Below are 27,148 nucleotides of genomic sequence, written 5' to 3' on the forward strand. Positions count from 1 at the left end.
GATTACAAAAAGATTACAGCCCTGAATTTAATAGAACATTACATACCTGTGTAATAAGGAAATGTTTGCAATTTTTAAACAGATAACTCCATCAGGCTATTCAGAGAGTTTCTGCAGAGATGGACCTTACAGGAGTCCAAGTAAGCCTCAGCTGGAATGTGACACAACTGGCAAGCACTTTAGCAGAATAGGAATGAGTGAACATGAAGCAGAAGAAAACTTGCTTACATCTCTTTTAAGAGAAAATAGAACATCTGTACTGGAATCTACGTAAGTATGAGGGATATGCATTCCTTTTGACAGTATTTCTATTTGAGAAGAGAATAAAGTAATTTTGCTAAAGTGAATTTAGATAATGGCACTGTCTAATTTACCTGAGAGATTGGCAAGGCGCCTTCAGAGCCATTTTAGTCTATCATGCAATTAAGTAATTAGGAAACATACTATCAGTAGAAATCCTTATGAAAAACCCATTACAAGAAAAAAAACTCCCCAAAGTTACTGATCTGTGGAGCTTTACTCTAGGGACTGTTCGTTTTCAGGATGGGGTCTAGCACTGTTAAAGGACACACATGATAATAGGTGATACTATTCTTTTTAAAAACAGAATGTCTGAGAGCACAGGCCAGTGAAGGGTGATGTGGTGGAGGGGGAGACACGGTACTGCTGTAAAAATTCTGTGTAAGGAACTGAAGGGGGAGGAACTGGATTTATGATGGCTGATGTCCAGGGTTGATTTTGAGTGGACATTGCCGTACGCTTTGTGGCCTTTGCCATTTCATCTGAACTGCTGGGGCAGAGCTTTGCTCTCTGGCAGCAGCCTGAGGAGGCTGAGCCCATGCCCTGCAGTCAACTAATTGGTTGTTCCAGTGACACCACTTGTAGGTCTGTGCTGAGATGAGCCACTTTTCATGCAGGAGAAATGACTCAATCTGTCTAAGCCCTAGTGTAACCAAGGTTCTGCAGGTGTGTGTGTGCTACACTATGCATTGATCAGTTCCCAGCTGGGAGGCTCATTTCCATAGGAACTGGACAACAACAAGCAAGAAAAGGGTGTGTAGAAAAACCACACCCTGACTAGTTTTGTTTCACCCAATTTTATGCTTACACCACTTAATCTCCTAGTTGAAAACTGAATTGGAGCTTTGGTGGGATCATCCTCACTTTCCTTCCCTAGCTCCCTCCACACTGTAATGACCACATGCAATGTTATGTGGCTTTTCAGTGCTGTCCCTTGTAGCCATAGTGGTTTCTGGAGACTAATGGGAATGACCTTCCATATACATTGTGCTCAGCAGTGCTGATAGCAGAATATCTCATGGAGTCAAAGACAAGTCAAATCCTGCTTTCTGTGTTCAGCATGCACTGCACTTGACTTTACTCAAGCAATTCTATGTTGTTACATTACTATTTAAAACTCTCCAACAGACATAAATGATCTGAGTTGTCAAAGCACTAGTTAGTGGTAGATGAGGAGATACTACTGTCTTAGATGAATAGATAGCATTGTTTTATTTGTTAACTGTACTTAAAAGTCTGCTAACGAGAGATTCCAGCATCATCATCTTTACCAATCTAGTGTGTAATCTTTTTTATGTTCAAGTATAAATGACCAGATTGACTGGTGATGAGCCTGTACTTTGCAGAACTGAATTCTCACTAATGACAGTCAATGCCAGAGAAAGACATAAAAAGCCTAGTTAGCATCTACTGTTTCAAATGCTGGCTATGCAAATGCAGTTGTTTTAAATGCTGGTTTATGTTTAGTGGCACAAACAGCTCTCTGTTGAACATAAGAAATCATCCTGCGGTATTTGAGGACTTGCTTATGCTTTAAATGTCTCTAATCTGGCTGCAGTTTCTCTTAAAATATTGCTTTCATGGACCACTAGTTATCTGTGGGGCAGTTTAGTGGTCTGCAGTGAGCTGTTTTTGCAGACTTTTGGCTGCTTTCTCATTTCCATCTTCCCTGTTACATTAGAAATACACAAAGGGATAGATTTTCAGAAATACTCAACATCTAAAGTCTCCTGTGGTTTTGGTAGAATTTTATTTTTAAGGTGGTTAAATTGGAGAGTAAACCCTTATGAAAAGCCATTAATATTTCTTATATTGCTATGTTATGTAAGCAATTGACTTAGTTACCAGAGGTTTAGTTTCTGTTAATGAATGGGGAGAGGGGATGTAGAGCATATAAATAGGAGAAAAGCATTGATGAGATAATTTATGATGTAATTCATGTTGTGAGAAGGTCTCCAAAATTCTGTTCATTAGTAACTCGTTAGTGAATAAAATGGAATTCCCTGGGAATTTCAGACATTAAAGACACTGCAAAAGAGTTTCTTAGAAGGTATTGTTTGCTTAAATAAAAATCAAAATTCATGTCTTTTATTTCCTCTTTCCCTGAGTACAGCAGACAAGAACAAATGAAAATCGTAAATGAGCTCTTAGATCACCTGAACACAACTGAGGAAGAACATTCATGTGAAGATACAGAGAAAAAGGATGAAAAAGATCTTAGGCAAATGATTATTCAACTAAGAGCTGAACTTAAACATTTCAAGCAGGTCAATAAATTCTTAAAGAAGCAAGTAGAATTGAAATCAACTTTTGATGAGAAGGAGAAGCTTTATTCAGATGTAATGCCACAAATTAATAAGGATATTGAGTTGTTGAAAGTGGAATTGAAAGATGCAGCTACACAAACAATGACTTTAGAGAGTAATGTCATGAGATTCGAACATGAAGGTGAAAAAGGAGCCTCAGAAGAGAAGCAACAATATTCAAGATTAAATGCAGAAAGAGAACATCAGCAAGAAAATTTGTATAAGAAGGGTGAACAGCATGAAAGACCTTTTTTTCCAAGGAGAACAAATGAAGTAAGTTTATTTAACATTCTCTTTTTGCTTCTTAGGGAATAGATGTATAAAAGACAAAAATATGTTTCATTTCTCATGTTAAATCTTGCTTTTGTGTAATTTTTTTTAAATTAGAAAAAGAGATGTAAGCCAAACATATTTTAGATAATTGTTCTTAATGTTCAGAGCTTTTCATCACATCCTTCAGTGTGCTTTGGAACATTAATTAATTGAATTTCAATTCTCACTGGGACCAGATACTAGTAAATATTTTAGCTTTTGGAAAAAGAGGTAGTTTATAGCATAATGGCCTGATTCTGTACTACCTTCTGTCTCTGCATGGATGTTCTTAAAGCACAGAACTGTGAGCTTGCCAAGTGTTAATGGCAAATGAGGTCCACAGAATTTAAGTTCTTCCAGGTGTCTCAGAGCTACTGGTGGAGAGTTCAGGGTAGATTTCAACAGCCTCAAATCTTATGCTTTTGTTTTTTTCATTGTGTCTTGCTTTTAGAGAAGTATGACCAGTAGTACTCTATAGAACTGTGGGGGCAGTTCTTCATATTTGTTTGGAACCTAAGTGCACAGAATCTGTTCTGTGAGTACAGATGTAATTTGGTTGTGCCAGGTAAGTTTTCAAGCGTTTTGTACGTAGGCAGTCTGTGATGCCAGACAAAGAGCTGGGAAAACAGTGCCTGCTAAAGAGTTGGTGTGTATTGTTTCAGTAGCAGTTACAGAAGTGAAGTTGATACTCTTGGGAGAAATGGAGAGGGTTGTTTTTGATTTTGTGTGCTGCTGACGGAGAACGTTGTGGCCCCTTCTGTGAACAATGGTTTCCATGACTTTAGTCATCAAGAGAGTCCTGTGAGCTAGAACTGGGAACAATTCCTTTTTATTTTGGCTTATTCTTGTTGGATTCATTTTTCTGAAGGAAGGGGCTTGTAAACCAAGGGATGTTGATAAAATTTTGTCTGTACAGACATACGCATCTCAATAGAGTTTGGGATTTTAAGGAGAAGATTTTGGCGTGCACAGTTGGTCCCCAGCAAACAGCCTAGAAAATTCATGCCAGTCTTGGCCATAGGTTGTGATACCCCTGAAAAAGGAAAACCTGTTTATCTCATAAAAGCTGTGTTCACTTCATCAGACAACTGGCGTGTATCGAACTCTCTCAGAATATCTTCAGGCACATTTTTAGTTTCTTAAGCTTTCCTTATTGGTTTGGGGAGGAATGAGGATAGTAATGGAAACGTTCTTGGGCTGCTTTAATGTTCTTGGTGTGTTAGGCATTTGGTCAGTTGTGTTTGGCAGGTTGGCTGCTGCCATCCCAGTTCCTTGAGGATGCCTTGGCTGGCCTGAGGCAGAAAGGAGTGGATGTGCTTTCTCATCTCTTTGTGCTGGTGCTGAGTCCAGGAACACATGAAGAGATGAGGGCAGGTGGAAATAAGGAGGAGTAAAGATGGAAGGGGTTTGAAGACCTAGGTGATCTATTCATTATGATCTGCATGTGACAGCTTGCATTAGAACACGGATGATGGCTTTGAGTTGCTGGTCTTACTACTCAGGAGTGAAGGACAATCTCTGAAGGCAAGTAAAGGCCTGTCTGCAATCCACAGGGCAGGCCAAGAGTTCAGAGAACTGAAACAGCAGTTCCCTTTTTATCAAGTTTCTCTTTTCATTAAGTTTCAGTAGATGTTTTGATTCATCATTTTCTGCATTCCCCTCCAGTTTAATCAACTGCAACCTCAATGCCATCCCTGAGTCAATTGCTTTAAAAGCATTCTTGTTTGGACTAATGCAATGTGTCTTTTGCTTCTGAATGGCTTTTATGAATAATTTCATGTAGCCAGCTGAACTGGATTTTGGGTCATCTGGGTGACAGATCTGTCCATACAACAGCCCTGAGACTGTTCAACCTTATTAGTGCAGTTTGGTAAAACCAGCAGGAAGCTCATCCTGCCTGGATTTATTTTTCAGCCTCCAAATGATGCTGTGCTCATGTATGTACAAAAGGAACTGAGTGTGTCATTAGGAAAATAGAACTTGCCTTTTATTATTTTAAGTTGTGTAAAGACTATAATTGCTAAGAAATGAATGTGGAAAGGTATTTCAGAATACATTGGGTGGTAAAAGAAATTACAGGTCTGATGACACTGGTGGAGCAAATGAACAGCAAAAAAACCCCAAAACTAAATCTATCTGAACATGCCATTATTGATTTTTATTATTATTGCACACAGTTCCATAACCCTCATCAACGTATAGCACGATTTTATCTTTTTGGAGGTAGCACTATTTTATGCTCTGTGGTTTAAACAAGGACACACTTTCTGCAGTCTTCAAAAGGTGAGAGGCTAAAATGTAGCAACTCAAGAGGTTTTAACTTCTTGCCCTGACTCCAATGATGGAATTGCTGTTCCAGCAGCAAACGGAAATCCAGTGGAAGCAATTTATCAAACGTGTGGGTGAAGAAGCTATTCTGGTACATAAAGGATTTCTCTCTGGCAGAATAAGGTTCCTCTGTGGCTGGTGCAAAGCTATGTAGATTTTCTCAAAGTATTGAAAGTGGGCTGGTACAAAGTAGGGCTTGTTGAGTGGAGACAAAAGGAAGAAAGGAAAATACAGTCAGAAATTTGTGAAAAATAGGAGGATACTCAAAATAAAAAATATTTAAAGGAAACAGTTACTGGGCTGTCAAACTTTTATGATCTAAATGAGAGTGGAAAGTAGCTGTTGGAGAGGTCAGCTTGGGTGAGAAACTATTTTCCTGGGGCATACACAAATTCAGAGTTAACTAATACACCTACTGAGTAAAAGGCTTTGCTAGTGGATGGTGAGTTTGCTGCTGGCCTCATGAACAAAGCCCTTCACTGTGTGGCTGTGGATGCAAAAGCAGCAGTTACTTACAGAAAATTGAACCAGTGGGTTTAGGTTTTTCTTTCTCTCTGAATATTTGTTTTTCATGTTACAAGGGTATTGTGACCTTATTTTCAAAACTAATGTGACAGTTGACTGATCTCACAGGAATTATATTTTCCTGGAATGTTTGTTTGTGCTTCCTTTACCTGCGAGCTTCCAACTGCCCATTTTATGCCATGCTTTTTTCAGACTGGTTCTGCTTACCTGCCCAGGAAGTCTCGTCTGCCTGTTCTCCTAAAATCATCCAGGCTCCTAGGAAAGGTCCCTTTGAACTCCAGTATCCAGAAGTCAGATTCAAACCTACAGCATCATACCAGGGCACCGAATGAGGATCTGAAAGCTTCTGAAGTACAAACCAAACAATTTCAGTCACAAACAAATGGAGAGTTATTACTGAGTGAGTCTGGGACTGAACACCTTCAAGAAGAGCCTGCACAGGAAAGCACATCAGTGAGAGGTGAATAAAGAGCAGACATAATGACTTGTAATGCTGCTTGAAATAGCAGCTTCTTTTCTTGCAGCAGAAAGTGAAAACAGATCATTTTTACATATGTACAGTGCTGCTTGATCTTATGGTTTTCCTGGGTAGGCAAATATGTGTAGATCTTGAAAAACACCCTTTTCTTCTTTTATTTGTGCCACTAGAATGTAAACCCTCTCTATATGGAATAGGAAGTGCTGTGTCTACAGGATATAAAATATATAATATATGACAGCTTTACAGGATGCCCACACATGCTCACATATATGTCAATATTTAGGTAAATGAAAAATTTCCTTTATAAGATGCCAGACCTAGTGAAAACTGTCTGTAACAGAGACAGGAGAGCACAAAAATATCGTATTTGTTTGTGCTGCATAAATGAGTCTTTCCAATATTCTGCTGCTCAGTCAAGTCATCCGTAGCTGTTTTCAGTGTGGCTGGGTTAATTTAAACTCAGTTGTTGACAAAGTATTTGGAACAGCCAAGTATGACAAATGGTAAGGCAGAGAACAATGGGTATTGTATAAAGATTTGGAGTGGTTAAAAAAAAAAGTGTGCTTAGGAGTTAGATTAAACACTGAGGAGAGATGTGAGTGATGGGTGAGGGAGAGAGGAGGTGTAAATATAAGAAATAAGATTAAATCAAGCAGCAAGTGAGCCATTGTCAAACACTGAAGTTGTGGAGATTTTGTTGCTAATGATAAGGTTGTTGTGCTAAGGGCAGATAGAGCACAACCTGTTGTAAATACTTTGGACTAATTTTGACTACTTTTGGAGCTAATTTTGATAGGTGCCAAATCCATAGAGAATCGTGAGAAGGGCAGTACTGTTGAACTGGATCCCAAAATGAATCAAACCTCTCAGGGTTGCAGTCCTGTGGTTTCCTTTCCCCACCAATTTCTTTACCCTGGATAGCAGTTGCACTGCACGCTTAGTAGGATTAGTTTATGATCAGTGCTTGTGTTGGAGGAACTTTAGCCTTTAAAGTTAACATGTAACATTTAAAAATGCACTAAAAATTGATTAACTGTTACATGACAAAGTGATGTTTATCTTCATTTCTTGGTAGGAAGCCTTTGCAGTTCACATTCATAATTGTTACCCTTATAATTATTTCAAGTATTTTAAAACTCTGTGCAAATGCTGTTTCATGTGGCCAGTAATGTTTGCATTACATTTCCAGTAGCTCAGGCTTAGATTTGTGGGCTTTTTTTGGTGGGTTTTGTTTGCTTTGTTTTTTTTTTTGACACTGTCCCTGCTGAATTTTTTTTCAGTCACTTACTGACTTCTCTTTGTCTTCCCCCACGATTCTCCAGTTGCCTCATTGCCCAAACTGGATAGTGGTGAGGTCCAGGTGGAGCTGCAAGGTGTTGGTCTGGATACAGGGGCTGAGAATGAAGATGCGATGGACAAAAATCAGCACAGCTGTCAAGGTAGAGCATTTATAGAATACAGTATTTACAGAAAAAATGAAAAAAGGGAAAAAACCCGAAATTTTAAAACTCCAATTTCTTCTGAATTGTGCCAAATTGTAAATTACTGCAGATGATTGTCTCCCTTGCTGCTGTTTGTGTGTTTTAAGTCTCGTTTTCTTAGCTAGTATGGATTAATTGCTGTAAGAATCCAAGCTGATATTTTAAGTGTTATGCTTTCAGAGGGGCCACAGGGATTTATGAGTCTGGTTTCCAGTAAAAATAATGACTTGTATACCTAATTCTGATCTCTGTTGCTAATGTCCTCACTTCTGAACTCTTCTCTGAATTAAATGTTCGTTACTTATTGCTCCTGCATCTGTTTATGAACTATTGGAATGAGGCAATTGAATGATAGAACTTTGCTTATCTGAATTATTTGAAGGCATTCAACTAGGCTGAAACCTAATGGAATCGTTTAATGAAAATGCAAATAGACTTAATGCTGTGCATTACATGTTTCTGCATCATCCATTACTCTTTCTGGGGAGGACTTGAACAACCTTGTTAACATGTTGTGTGTGGAGTGCAGAGGATATGGCCAATTTTGTCATCCGTTCTCACATCATTAATTTTACTTGTATAAGTAGCTTCACTGGACCCAGTTGCTTGGTTTGCAGGATCATGCTCTATGGGTGCCCTTTGTGTGTGTGGACACATAGATGCACTGGGAGCTTATTAGTTTTCCTTTAATTAAAGGGGAGTGTTTAATTAAAAACTGTAACCAGCATTCTAATCAGAAATATTTCTTCCCTAATATCTGGTTTTATTTCCTCATTTTGTTATCTGGAACGTTTGCATGAAATCAGGATTGCAGAGTTTAAGAGTTCATCTGCTATCTCTTTTTTTTCCCATCTCAGTCTGCAACCTTCTTTGACATCTGTGTTACTGCAGCAACCAGCTGACAGAGAAGGAGGAGAAGCTAATGAACTTAAGTGTTGCATTCCCTTATTCAATGTCTCTTCTTGAATTTATACACAGGCATTTTCTTGGAGGCATTTCTGTCTGTGATTCTGTCACCTTTCCAGTGACACATAATGGTGTGCAGCAATCTGTGTGCTGCAGAGAACATAATTTAGCCTTAATTTCAAATTTGTTGATGCCCCAGTGTCGCAGCTTCATTTTTCTCTGGCTTTTAGGTTGCATTTGCTTTTATTCTCATGTGTTTGGGCTTGACTTGGGCCTTCATATAGAGCTGGCCCCCCATGAGATTTTGTACTGATTTAGAGCTTGAATCTGGGCATTCAAATTCTCCATGGAAACCAATTTGAAAGTACTAAGACCTCTGCAAGATCAATGAATGACTCCCAAAAGGGAGGTTCTCATTTGTAGTGATCTTTTGCAGAACTAATAGAATAGGAAAATTTAATTTACTGGTACCAGAAAATACCCATTTTCTTAAATACTTACACATACAGCTCTTGACATACTCAGAACTATAAACATAGAGTTGATGTAGGAATATACAGCTTTTATTGGGCTGAATCTGAGGTGATTCTATTACATAGAATGGAAAAGTCAACTTAAGGGATGTGATGCACATGCCAAATAAGTGCCAGTAAAACCTTCAACACTGAACATTTTGATGGATTTTGTTTAGGATACATTTTAAAGTGAAGTTATTAAAGCCCCTTTTTTGTATTTTACTATTGTGTTAATAATCATTTAAATTTCACTGACTTTGTGCTCCAGTTCAGATTTTTGAAGTGAGGAGAAAAAGAATATTTAATTAAAGTTTTAGAAAGAACCATTTAAAGTCATAGTCTTCTTTTAAATCTCAGTGCCTTATGTCTGAGTTATCATCTTTGTGAGTGGAAGGATCTGGGCTTTGTGGATATGTAATTTGGGACTACATAAAGCAAAAGTAATTTTCAGTCATTTGGGAAAGAAAGTGGGTGTATTTTGTGTATTGTTTATTTGAAAGGTGATAAGGGGTTTGAAATATTTGATCTGCAAGTTGAATTAATGGGCAAATCATAGAAAGAGGTCAAAAGTCCAAAACTAATATTGCTCATAATTATTCTGCATTTTTATTCTGTTACTGTAGAAGTAAATGAATTCATTCTAGTGCTGTTAAAAGCAGGATGTTAGATAAAGAAATATTAATATTCACATGTAAGCCTCCTGTTTTTCAGAAATGCAAAAGCATCATGACATTAGCAACGTGAATGTTCAGCCTTCATTAAAAGAGATAAATGAAGAGTTTTGTTCCATGGAACATGAGGACATTGACTCAGCCACTGCGTGTGCAGGTTCCAGGGGCTCGTGCTCACTCAAATTGAATGTAACAAGTACAGATGCACTCGAGGACTGTGAAGTCATAGATGATATAGAAGAACTGAAACAGAGAATTAAGAATATGGAGTCGGAGCTTGAGAAGTACAAAATGTTGGTGTTTCAATTGCAGACCTCTGACCAGCTTTTATCCAGTGGTATTTGCAATCTAGCTTTGAGTGATACAGCCTTGCCTGTGGAAGGGCCTGTTGCACAAGTGCAAGATACAGCTATGCAAGAAATGAAAACATTTTCTAGTGTCCATCAGCTGAAGGATTATGAGACCCACACTGAAAATAGGAATTCAGAGTCTTTGAAAGCTCCTGATACATGGACAGCACAAAACCTTAAGGAGCTGCTATCAGAAAATGAGGCAGAACTTGAAAAGGAGCAAATGGCAAATATGCATCTTGATGAAGTGTATAATGTTCAGAACAAACTCAGAGAAACATCACCATCCACGTGAGTAAAGCTGATACTGTTTCAGGTTCCTTTTTGTAAACAGCAATACTAGATAACAGAGGAAGGTAATATGAAGCTAATTTTATTCACATAGGAGCCTGTTGTTATAGCACAGACTAAATTCCACTAACACAAATATAAAGCAACTGAAAAGTTGAGTTGAAAGATGCCTTGAGGTACAAAACAGTATTTCTCTTAAAACAGAACTGCTCCTGGTAAGCTCATATCATCCTTTGTAAGGATTCTGTGCCAGACACCACTGTCTCTTCCCACACCTCGGGTCCACAAGACATCCTCACTCGAGTGAAGTCAGGTCTCCTTGGGTTTCTCTGTCAGATGGGCTGACCTCTGTAATCAGATTAACACAGTTTTGCATCACTCAGGGTTTTTCAGATGACAAGTGTAAGGAAATGGAACATCCCATTTAAGAGAGAAATGTTTCCATGGGCAATTGGCTGGCAGGTTCATGTTAGCCCTTTTGTTTGTGTGACCAGACTTCATGTGTAAAGTAAGTTTACACTCCAGTTATAATTTTACTTTGCAGCTGAGTGCTGTAATGCCTTCCTTTGAAGGATGTGAAAGTAGATATATATGTATAAAAATTAATGAATGACATTTTATAGCATAAGCTCATAAGCTGGAAAATAATTTATAGGACACTGGAAAGCATCAGTCTTGGTTTTTGTAGGATAAGACTGGGGACAGCGTTTTGGCAAGCTTATGTACAAATCACAGACATAGAATGGGCTCCCATAAGACCAAACCTTTTCTGATTTCCCACCTCCCCCCTTTTTTTCCCTACTCTAATATTATTATTGTCCTGGGAGCCTATAGAATGGCAGGAAGTATAACAAACAAAGGTATTCAAACCTTTTGGCTCTCTTTGGAGTGCTTGAGTAGAAATATTTGGAGACACTGAGCTACCACCAACACAGACTATTGTATAGCTCTTAGTATTGCTGTCATAAAATACAGTTGTGCTACATGGTACATATAAATTTACATACCTTGAAAACCATCCATTTTACAGAGGAAGAGTTAACTGTAAATTCAGGAATGAGATAGTGTGGATAGGTGTGAAGTTTTAATGGCTGCTGTCTAGGACAACTGTATGAGTCACAGGTGACAGACCCAGAAATGAGTTATGCATTTCTTCCTATAAAAATGCCAATACAAATTCTCTGAAGCCTCACACCATTGTGGATTTTGTTGATGCCCCATATTTTGTTTCCCTGCTATCTCTTCTTCCATAGCGAATTAAAAACCAAAACAAAGCACAAAACAACCAGTCAGGAAAAATATATGTATTCTTAAAATTTTTTTCCATTTAATCACCCTTACTTAATTTAACTTGGTACCCTTGCATGCCATCTGGGTTATTTCCAAGCAGACAAAAAAGTCATCACCCTAGTTTCTGCCCATCTTTTAAATGAAGCAGTTAAGTGAAGGATAATAACCCACAAGTTATGCCCATAAATACAAAATCCAACAGTTAGAGACAATACATTTCTCATTCTGGCTGTAAAAGCATTTTAAAAGAAAATTGAGTCACATAAAAATATAGCTTAGGAATATAAGTTGAATTCACTTTTTATTTATATTTAAATGTTATTTATGTTCAGTACATTACTTTAAAGCTAATTCTGTTTTCTCAGATACAAGTCATTGGTTCATTCACAAGCTCAAGAACTCTCCTCTCAGTGGCAACAAATTAAAGAGATCTGCAGCAGTTGTGTTGCTTACCATCAGCATCTGAGGAGCCTTATCAAAGCTTTTGAGGAACTGCTGCAAGCCAGTGATGTAGATTATTATGTTGCTGAAGGCTTCCGTGAGCAGCTGAATCAAAGTGTGCTGCTGTTTGAGAAGCTGGAAAGGAAATTCCTGTATGGTAAGTGGCAGTATTTTGTGCTTTTTGTCTGAGATGTTACAGTCTCAAAATTAGGTTTCCTTTTGTTTGTTTTTTTTTTTTTAGTGAAAAGGAAACCTAACTTCCTCCTGGTTGCTTTTAAATCATTTGTAGAGAGGGACTGTCTTGGAAGGTAAAATTTTAGTCCTCCAACAAGACTGGATTTTACTTTTGAGGCTGTCCTCTGTATTGTCACCTTCTATGTTGAGTTGCTTATCTTAGCACATGCATATTTTAACTGTTCAAGATATAGTGCTTGTAGTTTAGTGAAAGTTTAGTCACAAGGAGGCTTCAGGATTTTCTGCTTCAGGACATAACCAAGATGACTGTTGAGCTCAAGCACTGGATGTCTCCTTTGAAGGGTTCTCATGGGCATGGTTCACAGCTGGTTTTTAACACAATCTGTGTTTAACTAAAAAGAAAAAATTACAGGTTCCTGAGGTCTTTCCCCTAAAGTGCAGTTGCTTGCAAGAAGGGTAAATGCAGTGCAGAGATCTGGGCTGTGCTTTTAGAGTGAAAGAAGAAATTACCATATAGTGGTCCATCGAGGCAATTTTCCATGGTCAGTGCCTTTAAAGAAACTGCAAGAAATCCTGCATTGGACAGTTGGAGGATAATACTGTGCTGATTGGGACATTATTATATAGACATAAACCACGTTAAATTGTATGCAGGTGTAAAATAATCTGTCACTGGATGCACCAAGAAAAAGAGCCACAGGCTTTATGGAGAAACCCCCCCAAATGATGCACATAGAAAATAAAAATAATGGGCAGGGGAAAGGAAAAATTGTATTTATTTAGAAGGCAAAGGAGAGTAATTCCTTTCAGAATTTTGAGTAGCTCATGAATTTAAGAGACTGTGGCATTGCAAACTGGTGTGTATTTGAGGGTTTCTATAGGGTGTAGTAGTAGAAAGAGAGCCTCCTGAGCAAGAGTGCTGGGAGAAGTCAGCCAGAGAAGTGTTGTTCTGGTGTTGGGGAAAGGTGAGTGCTGAATGGTGTGTGTACCCACAAAGGGCATTGTAATGTGTACCAGTCAGCAAAGGCCTTTTCATTACCAGTGAGAACTGGCATCTTGTTTGGAAAATGTGAGCTCACACATGTAAAAATGCTCTGGTGTTTTTTCTCTCTATCCCAGTTTCCCCACCTATTGTTTGGCAAAGCATTAAGCTGGAAAGACAAAGCCTTAAATGTCTAAGAGGTGGGCCCATATCAGGAGATGCATTGTTCCTAACATTTCTAATTAATTTCTTAAGACACCTACATCTTGCTGAGTAGTCTGGCTGGTTAAGAACATGCTATCTTCCATAGCAGAGAGCTAAAATGCAACCATGTTTTGTAAAATGAGCATCAGAATTGGCATTCCTCACCTGGAGGAGGAATACATCATGCATGTGGCCTTCAGTCCATAGTTAGAAGAAAATTAGCAGCAAAGCAATGGAAAAGGGATACTGATGTGTGGAATTCAGCAAGAAAGACCTTTTCCTATTGTGACAAGTTTTGCCCTTTCTGACCCAAGCAACCAGCAACACTTCCACAGATGTCAGCTGCAAATCTGACATCTGCAGTGGAACACTGGGGGTGGCCTGAAACAGGGACCCTGACCCCCACATCTCCCTGAAACTGGCTCTAGAAAATCACTTTGTGTAGAACCGTTCGGGGCCCAGGCAGAGCAGGGTCTGCACTGTGCCTTTCATTAAAGGTAGTGGCAGCATGTTGCAGCTTCAGTGGCTCCTATAAAGGAGTTGTATATGAGTAAAAAGTATTATGGCTGGTGTGTCACAGCAGTGTAATAAAAGATGGAGTGTATTCAATGATTTCAGTGGCTACAGAGATTCCTTGCATTACAAATGAGAAGGCTGTGTAGTGAATAAACATTAAATGCCTTTAAACCAACAGATGGTATCCTATATACTATGAAAAGTCACTGACAACTGAGACAATTCAATATATCTAACACAATGCTGTTGCACTGAATCACACATTAAAATAAAATGGTGTTTGTAGGGTTATAAAAAACATCCAGTGTACTAAGAATTGACTGTAAAGAAGAAGCATAAACAACCGTCTGTCTGCATTTCCATCCTGACCTTCAGTTCATTCCCCTGAAATTTCAGCTGTGCAACTCTTGCCTGCTGCTTTTGCTTAATTGCACAAAAATTTTAAAATATGGGCAGCCAAGGTGACACCATGAAACTCTTATTTCCTTATTCAAACTAGGGTCTGAGTCCAGGTCTCTTGCACTGAGTTGTGCTTGTGCTCACACGCTCTGGCACTGAGAGTATTGGAGGTAAAATCCTGTGTATGACCCTTTATTAAGGATGACTGGTTAGCCTGGCTCTGGGTGGACAAAATCCAAGTGCAATGGAATTTGATTTATATAGTTTTTATTAGAGGATTGATGGCATGTACCTCTAATCCTTTTGCCATATAGCTCCATATTTTACATCTGTATGCTAACTAGAACAGCAAGGCTGTAAAATTTGGCACCTGTGGTACCCAGTAGTTTTTTGTTTGAACTCCAGAGGAAGCTATTGCTTGGTTGCTGGGCTATAAATAGTTTTGCTCATGTACATTATCTGACACTAATACAGTGTGTTCAGTATCTGTTGACTGCTCTAATTCCTCATTAATTTACCATTCTGTATTTAAATAGTTTAAGATGGAGGGGGGGGAAAAAGTATAATTCTCAGTATCTGTTTTTAATCAGCTATTTCTGCTTTGCAGGAGGATCAATAGGTACAGAAGTTACTATACTTTATGAGTTAGCTCAAAGGTAAGTGCAGTGCATTGTTTTTTGGGGGGGCTGTTTCACTGATATCCAATCTCTTAATAAAATATCCATAAACACCAAACTGAGGCTTTTTTCCCCCACTTCTCATCAAACAGCTGAGATGCTGAGCAGAAGCATCATGCCACCAGGACTGTTCTTTCCTGAGCAAACACCACATGTGCCATGACACACTGTTGTGTATGTTCAGGTAGTGTCCTGGTTCCAGCTGCAAGCAGGGGGAGTCAGCTGCTGCCTCTCTGTGTCTGTGACCTTGGGGGCTGGCTCAGGATCACTGAAGTGCAGTGCTGCTGAAGTTCACTCTCAGAACATCCTTCTGCTGAAGGTGAAGAGAGCAGGTGTTGTTATGCTGTGTGTGTTGGTTTTATGCCAGCCTGGGATTCTTCTGTGCTGCAGAAATCCTCAGCTGCCCGTTCTAGGCAGCCTGAGGTCCCCTTAATGTGAAGGTGACTACCTGCCATGTGAACACTGTGCTGGAGGGCCATGGATTGCTCCTGCTGGCTTCAGTGGGGGCTGAATTCAGTCTTGATGCATACCTCTGATGTGGTCTGGTTTGTCAGGTTCTGTCACAGAAGTTCACTTGTTTTACCTGTAAAAAAAACCAAACCCTGTAAATTCGCCACCGTGCTCTCTGCTCATGCTTCCAAAGTAATAAAAGAAATTTTGTCTTTTAAAACGTTTTGTTTGGCACAAAAGGGATAATGAGAAGAACACCACAATGTACCAGCAAGTGAAGGATGAATCACCTGTACCATCTGCTCCTCATAGCTTCTCTGACTTTGATATGTCAGAAAAGTCATCTCTTGGGTCACCCGAGCATGGACATGACCTGGAAGGACAGCATGGCACACTGGGGCTTCACCCAAACAAGTTTCCCCCAGGTAATATTTTTTTTTCCCACTGAAGATTTGCTAGATATTGGGGAAAATGTGATAAATAAGACACATGGGAACTAATTAAGAAATAATGAAGAACGTTTGTCTGCTTCAGCTTTCCAGTCTCTTGCATAATCATTGTGATTTCAGTAATAGGGCATACAGAGATGACAACGGTTTGAACTACCTCCTGTTTGAAACAAAATTAACTATGATATTTTGTGCCTTTGTTGTTTTAGACTATCATCTTTTACAGTACTCCAGACGGTCTCTAAATAGACAAGTTATAAGCAGAAAATAGACAATTGTCAAGAGTTTATTACGTAGAAAAAGAGAGGTTTTTCTAATTTTATAAAAGCCAGTGTTGTGTTTCTTTGAGACTTGTAAGTGCTGCATAATTAATAAGTGGTGTCATGTTTGACCTGGATAGTTTCACTAAGCACAAGTGATGCTTGCAGGAGTTTGTTATTGGCAGCTATGAAAATTTAATGGCTGAGGTAGCACGTACTGTTGAGGAGAAAAATATTGCAGTGTAAACCAAGAGTGTATGACATGGATAAACTGACAGGTAAGATAGTGACAGAGAGAACTGATGAGTTCCTGAGTAAAGCTGAAACTTACAGCCAATGGAAGAGAAAGTGTAAAATGGCAAAGCAAGGAGGAAAAGGTAGGGTAATGAAACTTGATAGGACTGATTTATTTATTGTAGTGTGCTTTGTGTAAGTCAAAGTCAAATTTATATGTGAGTTACTCTGGTAAGCTTTCTATTGTTGTAGGGGGAAATCTCTACTATTGGTGTGTTGAGCCTGAATGGGAAGCTGTGTTGCAGAACTTTGGATTCATTTCCCAGTACAGGGGATGTTTTAACTAGATAAAATTATCTGCTATGGTTTTGTAGGAAGTAAAGAGCCTTAAAACTGGACCATTGTTTAAGTTAAAATGTAGAGTAGGAGGTTTCACTGCAGAGTTTGGGAAGAAGACTGTTATGGAGTCACATATTCAATGTCTGCCATTTTTAGCAGCTCTGTATTGTTTTTTAGTATTCACACACATTAGATTTGACAGGAGTACACAGTGTAAAGGAATACAGTCATTTACTCTAAATAAGAAGTGGTCTCTTGGTTTATTTAGAGTTATTAATGGAGCATCTGCAAGAAATTAGAATCCTGAGACAACGTTTAGAACACTCCATAAAAACTAATGAGAGACTGAGGAAGCACCTTGAGAGACAAGTCACAGACAAGGAACTAGATCAAGGTAAGAATTTATTTCATGATAAATTAAATCCACCTTTCCTGCTCAAAGCCTGAGGGATCAAAAGCTGCTGGCAGTGTTTTGTGTGCTTTTTTGAATAACCTCCACCCCTTTGCAGCTGAAGTGATGTGCCTTTCTCTGAGTACTGCTGCATCCTGAGCTCCATCAGCAGACACAGCTTTTCCCCGCTGCCTGGAGAGGCTTAAATACAGATCTGGCATGCCTCTTCCTTGAGTCCACTGCTTGAAGTGTATCCAGTACCAAGGCACTGGTGTTTTATGGGTACAGGCACACCACACAGCCTCAAACCTGCAGTGGCACATATTGCTAAGGGAGCAGGACTGCCAGCTTGGTTTGTGACATTTGATGATGCTGTGGTAGAATTTCATACAGGGAATTGAAAGACCCTTCTAGTTGTGTTATCAGCAAACAGCCTGTGGGGTAGGATTTGGTTTGGTTTTCTGTGCCTTGGGCATATCATTATTGTTGTAATTGCCTTGAATTTTAGGATGTCATCCTCTTAATCCTCTGCCATGTCTAGCCAGGGACAGTTGAGAAGAGGAAGCCTATCTTCTCAAGACAATTTCAGTGGAGCCTGGGCCCAGGATGAGTGTAGGAGGTGCTTTGCTCCAGATGACATTGCTGCTGTTGATGCAGAGTAGGAGTGTTGTGGAATTGGCTTACCTGTTCCAGGTACAGCTGCAGTGGGCAGTACAGCCCCACTGCTCGCAGGGCTGGTGGAGGTGCCTTCTCTGGCATCTTCTGCCTGCCTTAAAGCCAGCTTGTGTTCACACACAGGGACAAATTGTCTGGAAGACAGAGCCTGGGCCGTGCTGTTCAGCTTGGCATTTGAATTGATGGGTGTGATAAAGGTGTTCTGTGCAAAAGGACATCAGGGTTTTTAATGGGAAATACCTGGCAGAAACTGATGGACATTTCAGCACAGGGTTGGTTTGCATTCCAAACTCTAATATGAAGTGGTGTATGAAAATACTACCAATAGTTGTGCAAATTCAGAGTCACTGCTCTCTGTTGGTAGCCAAGCTCTGTGGTGAGTTTAAAGCTTTTCCTGGGGAGGTAGCCAGGCTTTCACTAAGGATGCTTTTGTGGCACCTTTTCAAGCACACAGTACCACCCACTTCCCTGCACTTCACTCAGTTCTTCCCACATGTTCCAGTAGGACAATTGATTAATATGCAATATTACTCAGACTGGAAGCAGGCAATAAATACACATATGCTTTCCTCTTACTGAGTTTCACTAATATTGACATTAGATTCATTATGTTTTACATCATGCCCGTGATCCATTTCTGTTGTTGTTTAAATGGAGACTACCTGCAAATGGCAGTTTGCTTTCAGGAATAATTTACAGTGAGGGAAGGCTGTATAAAAAGCATCCATTTCATTCATGGAGTATTTACACTGCTGGAAAGGCATACTGTTCTCGTGAAATAACCACACTGAAACACTTCCAGCTCTTTTACAGCTTCATAAAGATTCTGGCAAGGACATCCATTAATGCAGTGAAAGTATATTTTCTTTATAAACTGTCTTACGCCTTCCATCCGTCTTCTTGTTGCCTTAGTGTATTTACCAATGCATGGAGGAGAACTTTGGAAAAAAAGAAGGAAAAAAGTAACTAGCTATTAGAACAGCTCCTTTTTGTTACTCTGTTCCTTCAGTGCTTCCTGATTCTTTCCCTTTTGGAGATGTCTTTCATGTTACCAGATGTGTCTATTCTCTCCTCTAGTAATGATGCTACTTTTTTTCCTAATAAATGGACTTCTTTTGACTTGCAGTATAAAAAGAACTTCCTAAGTGAAGCTGAAACAGATTGTAACTTTGGAATATAAAAATTCAAAACAATTTTTTTAGTTTTTATCCTTAGTTTGTTTTCCTTTAGAAAACAAAACCAAGTTGTAACATACTTAACTGTTGATGAGAGCTTGTTAAATTCATCTGAAATTGAGTTGTTTGTTCAGCCAAAGTTAATGCATAGAATTACTCTTGTCTGATAAATATTATATGGATGCACATACACACATCTGCCCACTATTTCTGCCATGCTATTTTTAATATTTAGATTTTCCAAGTATTTAAATGCCTCTGGGCTTCTAGTATTCTATAAATGACTCAAGTGCTGGTAATGACTACATCGTTACTGTAGAGCTGAGGTTGCAGTGCAAGTACAACTAAAATAATTGCTTCAATCATTTCAGATGTTAGGCTTCAAAATAAAATCAAAGGTTTAATTTTGAGTTTCCTAGGTTTCAAATGTTATTAACAGCAGTGAACATTAAAAGGGTTTTTTATTTGCTTTTTTTAACCCATGAGTAACTAATGTATCTACCCAGACTTACCTGCTTCAGCTTTAGTATGCCTTTATTTTGCTTTACCTGGGGATGAATATTTCCTTCCTCTTTGTTGTGATTTTCAGTAGTCTCTGTCTTTGAGTCAGAGTTACCTTTTGAAAACTTCAAGGTATGCTTCCTTAGCACTCACTTTTTCAGCCCAAAACATAATGAAAACTCAAGTGTATTGCAATTGAAAGCCCTGTAGATGCTCCACTTCACTCTGGCTGGCTGGACCTTTGCATCTATGGAGAGTGTAATTGATGTCAGCAGGGCTCTGCACAGAAGTAGTAGTCTCAGTAGTGGGTCAAATCGTAGGATTGTGGCCTTATTACCACTGGCTCTACATTATCCCTTATTATGTAAGATAACTAATAGTTATATTCTAAAGCCTTTCAGTAGAACTCTGATAGCATAACTTTTCAAATAGGATAAAGCTGGGTGATGGGCAATAAATTAAATTAGAATCAAGATGAGACCATCAAGCCTTGCCACTTCAAGTTGAATTGCTTTGTTAAAATCTGAAAGGAAAAAGCCTTTTGAGTTCACATAGCTACCTCAACTCTTTAACATATAGATAGTAAAATGCCATTAGTGCCAGGCTTCTAGAGCCTTTGAGTCTTTCAGTAACGACAAGAGGTGCATATCATGGCACACTACATCCCAGTTAGGCAGTGGGTAAAAGCTTCAGTTGGGATTACAATAAAATGAGATTACTGAGAGGAAGTGCAGCACATCAAATTGAATTGAACTGCCAGAGCTGAAAAGCATCCTCCTCATACATTCAGCTCATTTTTTTGCCAGCTGGTTATTTCTTTATTAACCAAATAGTTGACACTCATGTAGTTACCTCAAGCTTTGAAGCACAGGAGATACTGAGATAACCAATTGACTGAGAAACACTTTTAATAGTAACGTTAATTCTGGTGAGTCCTGAAGTGTTTTACTACCTATAAGCAGATTATAAAGGGCAATAACAATTACTTAACTTGCATTTCAGAGGCAGCCACCTTCAGAGTGGAATGTGGCACTTCTCAGACTGCACTGTAACACCACACATGGCTGTGGGATGAGCAGCATAAGTACACTGCATTATGAGGACTACCTAGGCTGGAGTTTGACTGACTGCATACACAATTTAGCACCTTTATTCATACAACTAGCACAATAAGATCCTTCAAGTAGTATTCATCACCAATGAATGATGCTCATTGAATGTTCATTCATTGGGGATTCATTTGATGTTCAAAAAAATGAATTTTTTGTTTTTCCAAAAGTGAAACATTGAAATCTGTGCTGGTTACTCAGAGCTTCTCCTGGAAGCACTGGAGGGAAGTACACCTCTTGGGAGCACAGGGCATCTCATCCACAGAGAGGTGTGGGGAGGAAACACTGGGTGGATGATGAGTTACACTCTGGAGGTGCCTGGTTCTCCCCATGACTATTGATGGTTGATCAACACTGGCTCGGTTACCTAAATGTTAGATATACAAATTTAAGAGGGATGAATCTGCACCCCTGTGATCATAAATGGGTTCTCAGTTTGAAGTCAGAGGGTCAGAGGCAAAGACAGTGACTCCAGGCTCATGCTCTAGACTAGTGTGGTAACACATCCGTTACCAGACTACCCTCCATTAACCACCATGGACTAGCTGGTAGAATCTAGTGGTCCTCTGCAAGACTGAAACAGATGGTAAACCTTCCTAGAGTTTGCATTATTTTCAAAGAATAACAATGTCAGAAAATACTCCTGCATTTTGTCCTGTTGGAATATTAGCTGCTAAGTGGAGATCGCCAGGGATAATTTTGTAATCTTGGTCAATGGTTGCCCAGCACTGAGGGGCACTTGTGCTGCAGGGCTTTGGATTACTTGGCATTAACCTGAATTGCCTTTTAGTCTGTGGGGATAACCTTCAAAATATATAAGGGAGAAATATCTTTCATAATGTGTTTTTCTGCAATTTTTTAAATTGTTCTTGTGTGGAAAGTTTAATCTTTAATGACCTAGAGATGACTCATAAATCATCTTTTATGTATATATTTATAGGTTCTGCAAACATTTTTATCCATGGCTCAGAGCAGCATCATTCCCTGTCTTCTGAAATACATTTCCTGAGGAAGCAAAATCAAGTTCTGAATGCAATGCTAGCAAAAGGATCCAGAGGTAAAAATGTAAAACTGCTTTACAGGAGTGGACTGCAATTCATTCCAGATCAGAAAACAATGAAATATTAACTGCTTATTCATCTAAGTGACTTAATCTTTCTTCCCACCTCTGAAATTCCATGCTCAGCCATAAGCATCCAAGCCAGGGTTAACAATGATAAAGTAGCAGCAGTAATGCTCCTTCTTTCTGTTTATTTATAGCATTTTCCATCTGATATTCACTTTTATTTCTCTGTTTTTCTTTTTGCATTCCTTTCCTTTTATGTATTTTTCTTCTTCTTCCCTCCATGCCTTTTATTACCATTTTCTTGCTTTTTTTCTCATGCTTCCGTTCCGAAGCCCTCTAAAAAAGGAAGAGAGCCATAGAATAGCATCATTGCTGCAAATGAAAGCATTTGGTATGAAAGAGTTGCAAAAGGAAGCAAACTAATTACATTGAGGTTCTCAGGTCTGCTGCAGAGATTTGACTGGACAGGCCAAGTCATCCTCTTTTCTGATACACTTTAGAACAGAACTGAGGGAATCCATTTGGAAGTATTTGTAATCTGTGGGATTAATTTTAAATTTTCCTTATTTCCACACCCATGAAGGGAGAATGTTGAAGTCTTCCCTCTTTTTTTCCCCCCAAGAAAACCAGCAACTCACCAACTAGGTTCTTAAGAGCAGTGTAAGCCACAATGAGGTTTAAGTCTCCATATTTTCAGACTGTGTAAAAGCACTGGTGCTTTTCCCAGACTTATGTATTCTTTCATCTGTTCTGATGCATCTTAATGCTTATCAGTTTGTTCTAGTTCTACTTTTTAAATTGAATATATTCCCACTTTTGTTTCCATGGTTGACAATATGATGTGATAAATACCAAGATTTCTTTCTTATAAGAACCATGATGAATAGAGCATTGTTGCCCTTGTGTTTTAAAATAATGTTGGTATCTCCTGGAGTTTGTGAGCTTCTTTTCTTTTTAGTACTCAGTGCAGTAGAGAAAGAAAAGCCTCTTAGATACCTTCTGCATGTTTTGGTCTTGGGTGCTTTCTGCCTGTAGTCTTAGTTAGCCCTTCAGTAGTGAAAGGCTGGTGATGCACATTTTTAACAGCCCGTGGGGTTTACCATTTTCATACACTTTCATCAAGGCTACAGAAAATGAGGGGATGAATTTCTACCTGCTGGGAGGTGGAACGATTCCTCCCTGCTGTTTCTTTGCCATGATTACTGTCTCCTTTTCCAATGCTAAACGTAGGGCCGTCAAAAACTTGGGGTCCCCGTAAGCCTTTCTGATTGCAGTGGTCTCACAATGCTCAGTTGCCCCTCTCAGCAATTCTTTGTCACAGAGCCAGCTTGGGGAAATAGCTTGTGCCAAGGCAGGAAGGGCTGATAGGTTATGTTCTCCAGGTGGATAGGGCTGGGAAGGAGAGGACAGTGGGGTTTCTGTGAGACAAAGGGCAGCATGGATGCAGCATGCCTTAGGACAATCCCACTGCATTCTTTCCTTCCTAAAGAGAAGTAAAATCCATTGTTTTGTGAAGACTGCAAAGTTCACGTGACTGTTTTGGGATCCTGCTGCCACTAGTAGTCAAATAGTATCCTTCTGACCAAATTCCAAGAGGTGTTGGGGGCATTTGGCATATAAGACTGTACACAGGTTTTTACTGAGCATTTGTGAGTCCTGGGGCTTAAATGTTGCACGTTCCAGAAAACATATCTAGCAAAAGCCATTAGAAAATTGAAACACTGAAATCCTAAAATTCACCAGAGCATCTGTTCTTCTCTGACAGTCTCTGAAAAAGATGGTTTTGTTGAAAAGCATCATTTTAGTGGCTTGTGGGCTTTGCAAATACCTTTTGTTTCTTTTTGTTTCAGATAAGCAGAAGGAAAATGAAAAGTTAAGAGAATCCCTTTCTAAAAAGAGTGTAATCATTGAGCATCTTCATGAGGATTATGAATGCATCAAGAGAGAAAATGAAAGGTTGCAAAAGCAAATAGGCCAAAAGGAAGATGAAACCAGATATCTGACATGTCAAATTTACAGCAGTCGTAATGAATTAAACAGGTATTGATTCTGTCCACATTTAGACATTTATTTAGAGAGGAAAATTGTCAATGTGACAAGCATGTGTTTAGCCATAGCCATTAACATTAATGAGGTGCACAGATAGATTCAAAAGGCAAGGGAAGAATTATGGAGGAAAGGGAAATGGATTTTAGATTATGAAGCAAAATATAAGAATCTAACTTCTAACTTAGCCATTTATTTGGACTTGCAAACAGGTTGCAAACAGAAATTAACGTAAAGCAACATCAGCTCTCTGAGAATGAGAAGTTACTGCAGTCGCTCCGCACTGAGGTCAAGGTGTATGAAAAGTTGGAAGAAGCCAGAAGGAAGAGGACAGGTATGAATGCACAGTGGTTTCTATGCCCTTAGCCCTTGCAACCCTTCCCTCTCCAAATAGGATCTTGTCAAAGGACTGTGGGGCTAGGGCACCGTTTCTTTGTGTCTGCTGTGCAAAGTAAAACTGACAACTGGGTGAGAAAAAGCTGCTTCTCACTTAGGAGTGAACTGCAAGGTTGAGATGCATGATATGTTCTGACCAGGCACACCCAAGTTTCCTTTATCTTTTTAGCTAAGCTAAAAACAAATATTGAAGATTGAGTGGCTCAGGCTGGATAAGCTTCACGGGGATCTTTACATGTTTGCTTGTCAGCTAAATACGTGCTGCTGCATCCTCACAGGTAGAGCTTCCTCAGGTAGCTTGTGCTTTCCCTTGTCTGAATAGGAGGACAGTGTCTTCTCCCTGGGGCTGGGGAGACATGCTGGCTCTGCTTTCTGAGTGAGACATTTAATAATTTTCTGCCTGCTTTTCTCTCACTAAAGATGAGGAGTAGGAATGAGACTTACATGAGTTCTTCCTACCCCTTGTAAGGAAGCTGTATCACCACATAGCTGTTGGCTATGGTGATGTAAAGAAAGGTGGGATGCTGTTCACTGCTGCATACCTGTTACAGGATCCAGCAGGTTTCCCCTTGGAAGTTCTTGTAAAAGTTGTTTTTTTTTCTTCCTGCTGCTCTAAGTTACACATCCTGCCGACACTTTATTCCTGCCTAGCTGCAGCAGAAGAACCCTGTTGGCCCAAGGCTTTAAGCCAAAGTTGGCTGAGGGATGGAGGTAGAGTCTCCTTGCAGAGCTAGTAAGGTAATTAGAGAGCAGCAGCACCCTCCTCATGCAGTTGAACCCCTTCCTGCTGTCTGGAGAAGAGTTTGATTTCAGCATGAAGGAATACATGGAATTGTTTGTGTATTGACCTCCTTCTATGAAAAGATGAACACAGACCTTGGTTTTTGCAGGTTCAGATTTGTTCTCTGGTTGCCAGGTGATCACTGTTTTCTTTTTTCTTCTGTGTATAGAATTAAACTCCCAAGTCTACTCCATCCCTCCTCCGCACTCCGAGATTATCCATTCCTTTCCCTTTCCCCAGAATGTGCAGTAATGCACTTCAAATTTTGTAAATCCTCTTCATTCTCTTTTTGTTACATTTTTTTTTCCTTTTGGCATGAGACTTACTAGCTTTTATGGACAAAGTGAAAAATAATTTTCAGCTCTTTAAATCTTTCAAGGGTAGAAGCAATTAAGACATGCTTTTTTGTCAAACCATTATCTTAATGCTGTTTGTAGTTAATTCTTAATATTGAGGATAACGCTGGCTATAATTTACTTGCTCAGTATTCTGATAATGGCTAATATTATTTTAATTGTTAAAGATGTTAAGTGTTTCTTTTGAAACTGTCTCAGATCCCAGATGTGATGCATCAGAAGAATTCAGAAAAGATCAGAATAATCCACTTGATTTACGTGAACTCTTGACTGAAATACAGAGTTTGCGAGTGCAGCTTGAAAGAAGCATAGAGACAAACAAGTCTTTGCATGAAAAATTAGAGGAACAGCTTTCAAAAGGAAAGAGAGAGGAGGTGGGATCAGTGTCAGCTGTAAATATCAACTGTCTTTTCAATCAAGAACCTCAGCATCATGCAGGAAAGAACGGTACTGTGCTATCCATGCTTTTGGGATACTGTAGACCCTGTGTCTTGTTCTTTGCAGGTGCTCTTAAAGCCTTACACAGCATCACCTGTATGTTTGGGATACATTATGGTCTTTTGGAGGGGGTATCTAATGGTCTCTGTATAAATCATTTGTCCCCTTCTTGCCTTCGAGGTATAATTTTCCTTTAGTTCAATCACTGTTAAGTAAGTGATAGTGTTTTAGCAAACCAGGGAAAATGTGGTGTCTACATTCAGGGTTAGATTATTGCCCCAATATAGATGTATGTGGGATACAGAGGGCACAAGAATGTTCTTCCCTGTTGTAAAGTGCTCAGCTTAGTAACAGCTTTCCATAGTTCCAGCATAAAGCTACCTCTTCTGTACAGGTATATATGGTGTTAGGGGAACCAAAAATAATGGGGCTTTTGGGCCCATACAATCCACCAGAACATGCCTACCTAAATCTTACACACCACACAGAGCAAGCAGCACCAGCCAGGGGATTAGTGTGAGACACAACAGGGGTTTTATCACCTTACCTCTTTTGTGGGTCCACCATGTCCAGGCAGAATCACACGTCAGCTAAAATACACCATGAACATAACTCTACACTGCCCTGTACAAGTGAAGAAGGTGTTGAATGTAGCAAGCAGCATTTACAGGTTGTATCATTCTCTGTGCAATTTATACTTGAACACTAAATTACAGTCCTGTGCTCTGTATGGGGATGGTTTCTTAGGGCCAGTAATGGTCAAATAGGTGCAGAACAGCTACTGTGGGAGAACCTGTACCACCAGTGTCCCACATTGCATTTGTTCCTGGTTAGGTTCTAAACAGAATCCTAGATGTTGCTTTTGACCTACATGGGGTAGACTAGACAGGAGCTGGAGAAGCTCATTATTTGTTTAAGGACATGGTGAATAGCATTATAACAGGTTGCTTTGATACAGACCAGAAGACTCCTCAGAATGTCAGCAGCTGATTTTTGTTAGATTTTAGATATATTGTAATTAATCTTTACATCAAGATTCTCAGGGCATTTGGAAGGGCTCAAGAGGAGGGATCTTTAGTATGGTATGGCTGTGGAGAGTGTCGTACTGTTTGTGGAGTTAGTGGGAAGGTGGTATTTGTTGATTAAAGTCTTTTCATCAGGATGTATTTTAGATTTTCTGACTAGGACTTGATTTGGGGAGATAATGACAACTTTGGATAGATGCTAAAAGGATAAATGTAGGTAAATTCTGAAAGATACATGGCATGGTATGAGAAAATTGATGTTCAGAAGAATTTCTTCCCTGACAGAG

General features: G+C 39.3%; 1 protein-coding gene across 1 annotated transcript in view; it reads left to right on the top strand.

Annotated features, from left to right (window-relative positions):
- CDK5RAP2 (CDK5 regulatory subunit associated protein 2) overlaps nt 1–25,845 on the top strand; it is a gene marked incomplete at both ends in the record, with an annotated part of 66,766 nt that extends 40,921 nt beyond the window's left edge. Inside the window, 13 exons of the mRNA XM_008946938.1 lie at nt 83–270; nt 2,414–2,879; nt 4,142–4,292; nt 7,575–7,691; nt 9,866–10,466; nt 12,122–12,354; nt 15,101–15,149; nt 15,861–16,045; nt 17,171–17,296; nt 21,694–21,810; nt 23,670–23,859; nt 24,078–24,199; nt 25,597–25,845. Coding sequence (XP_008945186.1) covers nt 83–270; nt 2,414–2,879; nt 4,142–4,292; nt 7,575–7,691; nt 9,866–10,466; nt 12,122–12,354; nt 15,101–15,149; nt 15,861–16,045; nt 17,171–17,296; nt 21,694–21,810; nt 23,670–23,859; nt 24,078–24,199; nt 25,597–25,845 — 2,794 coding nt within the window. The remainder of the gene's footprint in view (nt 1–82; nt 271–2,413; nt 2,880–4,141; nt 4,293–7,574; nt 7,692–9,865; nt 10,467–12,121; nt 12,355–15,100; nt 15,150–15,860; nt 16,046–17,170; nt 17,297–21,693; nt 21,811–23,669; nt 23,860–24,077; nt 24,200–25,596) is intronic.
- Between the last annotated feature and the right edge of the window lie 1,303 nt (nt 25,846–27,148).

This window comes from Merops nubicus, unplaced genomic scaffold, assembly GCF_000691845.1.
Source record: "Merops nubicus isolate BGI_N331 unplaced genomic scaffold, ASM69184v1 scaffold24990, whole genome shotgun sequence".
In the NCBI taxonomy this organism is placed as follows: Eukaryota; Metazoa; Chordata; class Aves; order Coraciiformes; family Meropidae; genus Merops; species Merops nubicus.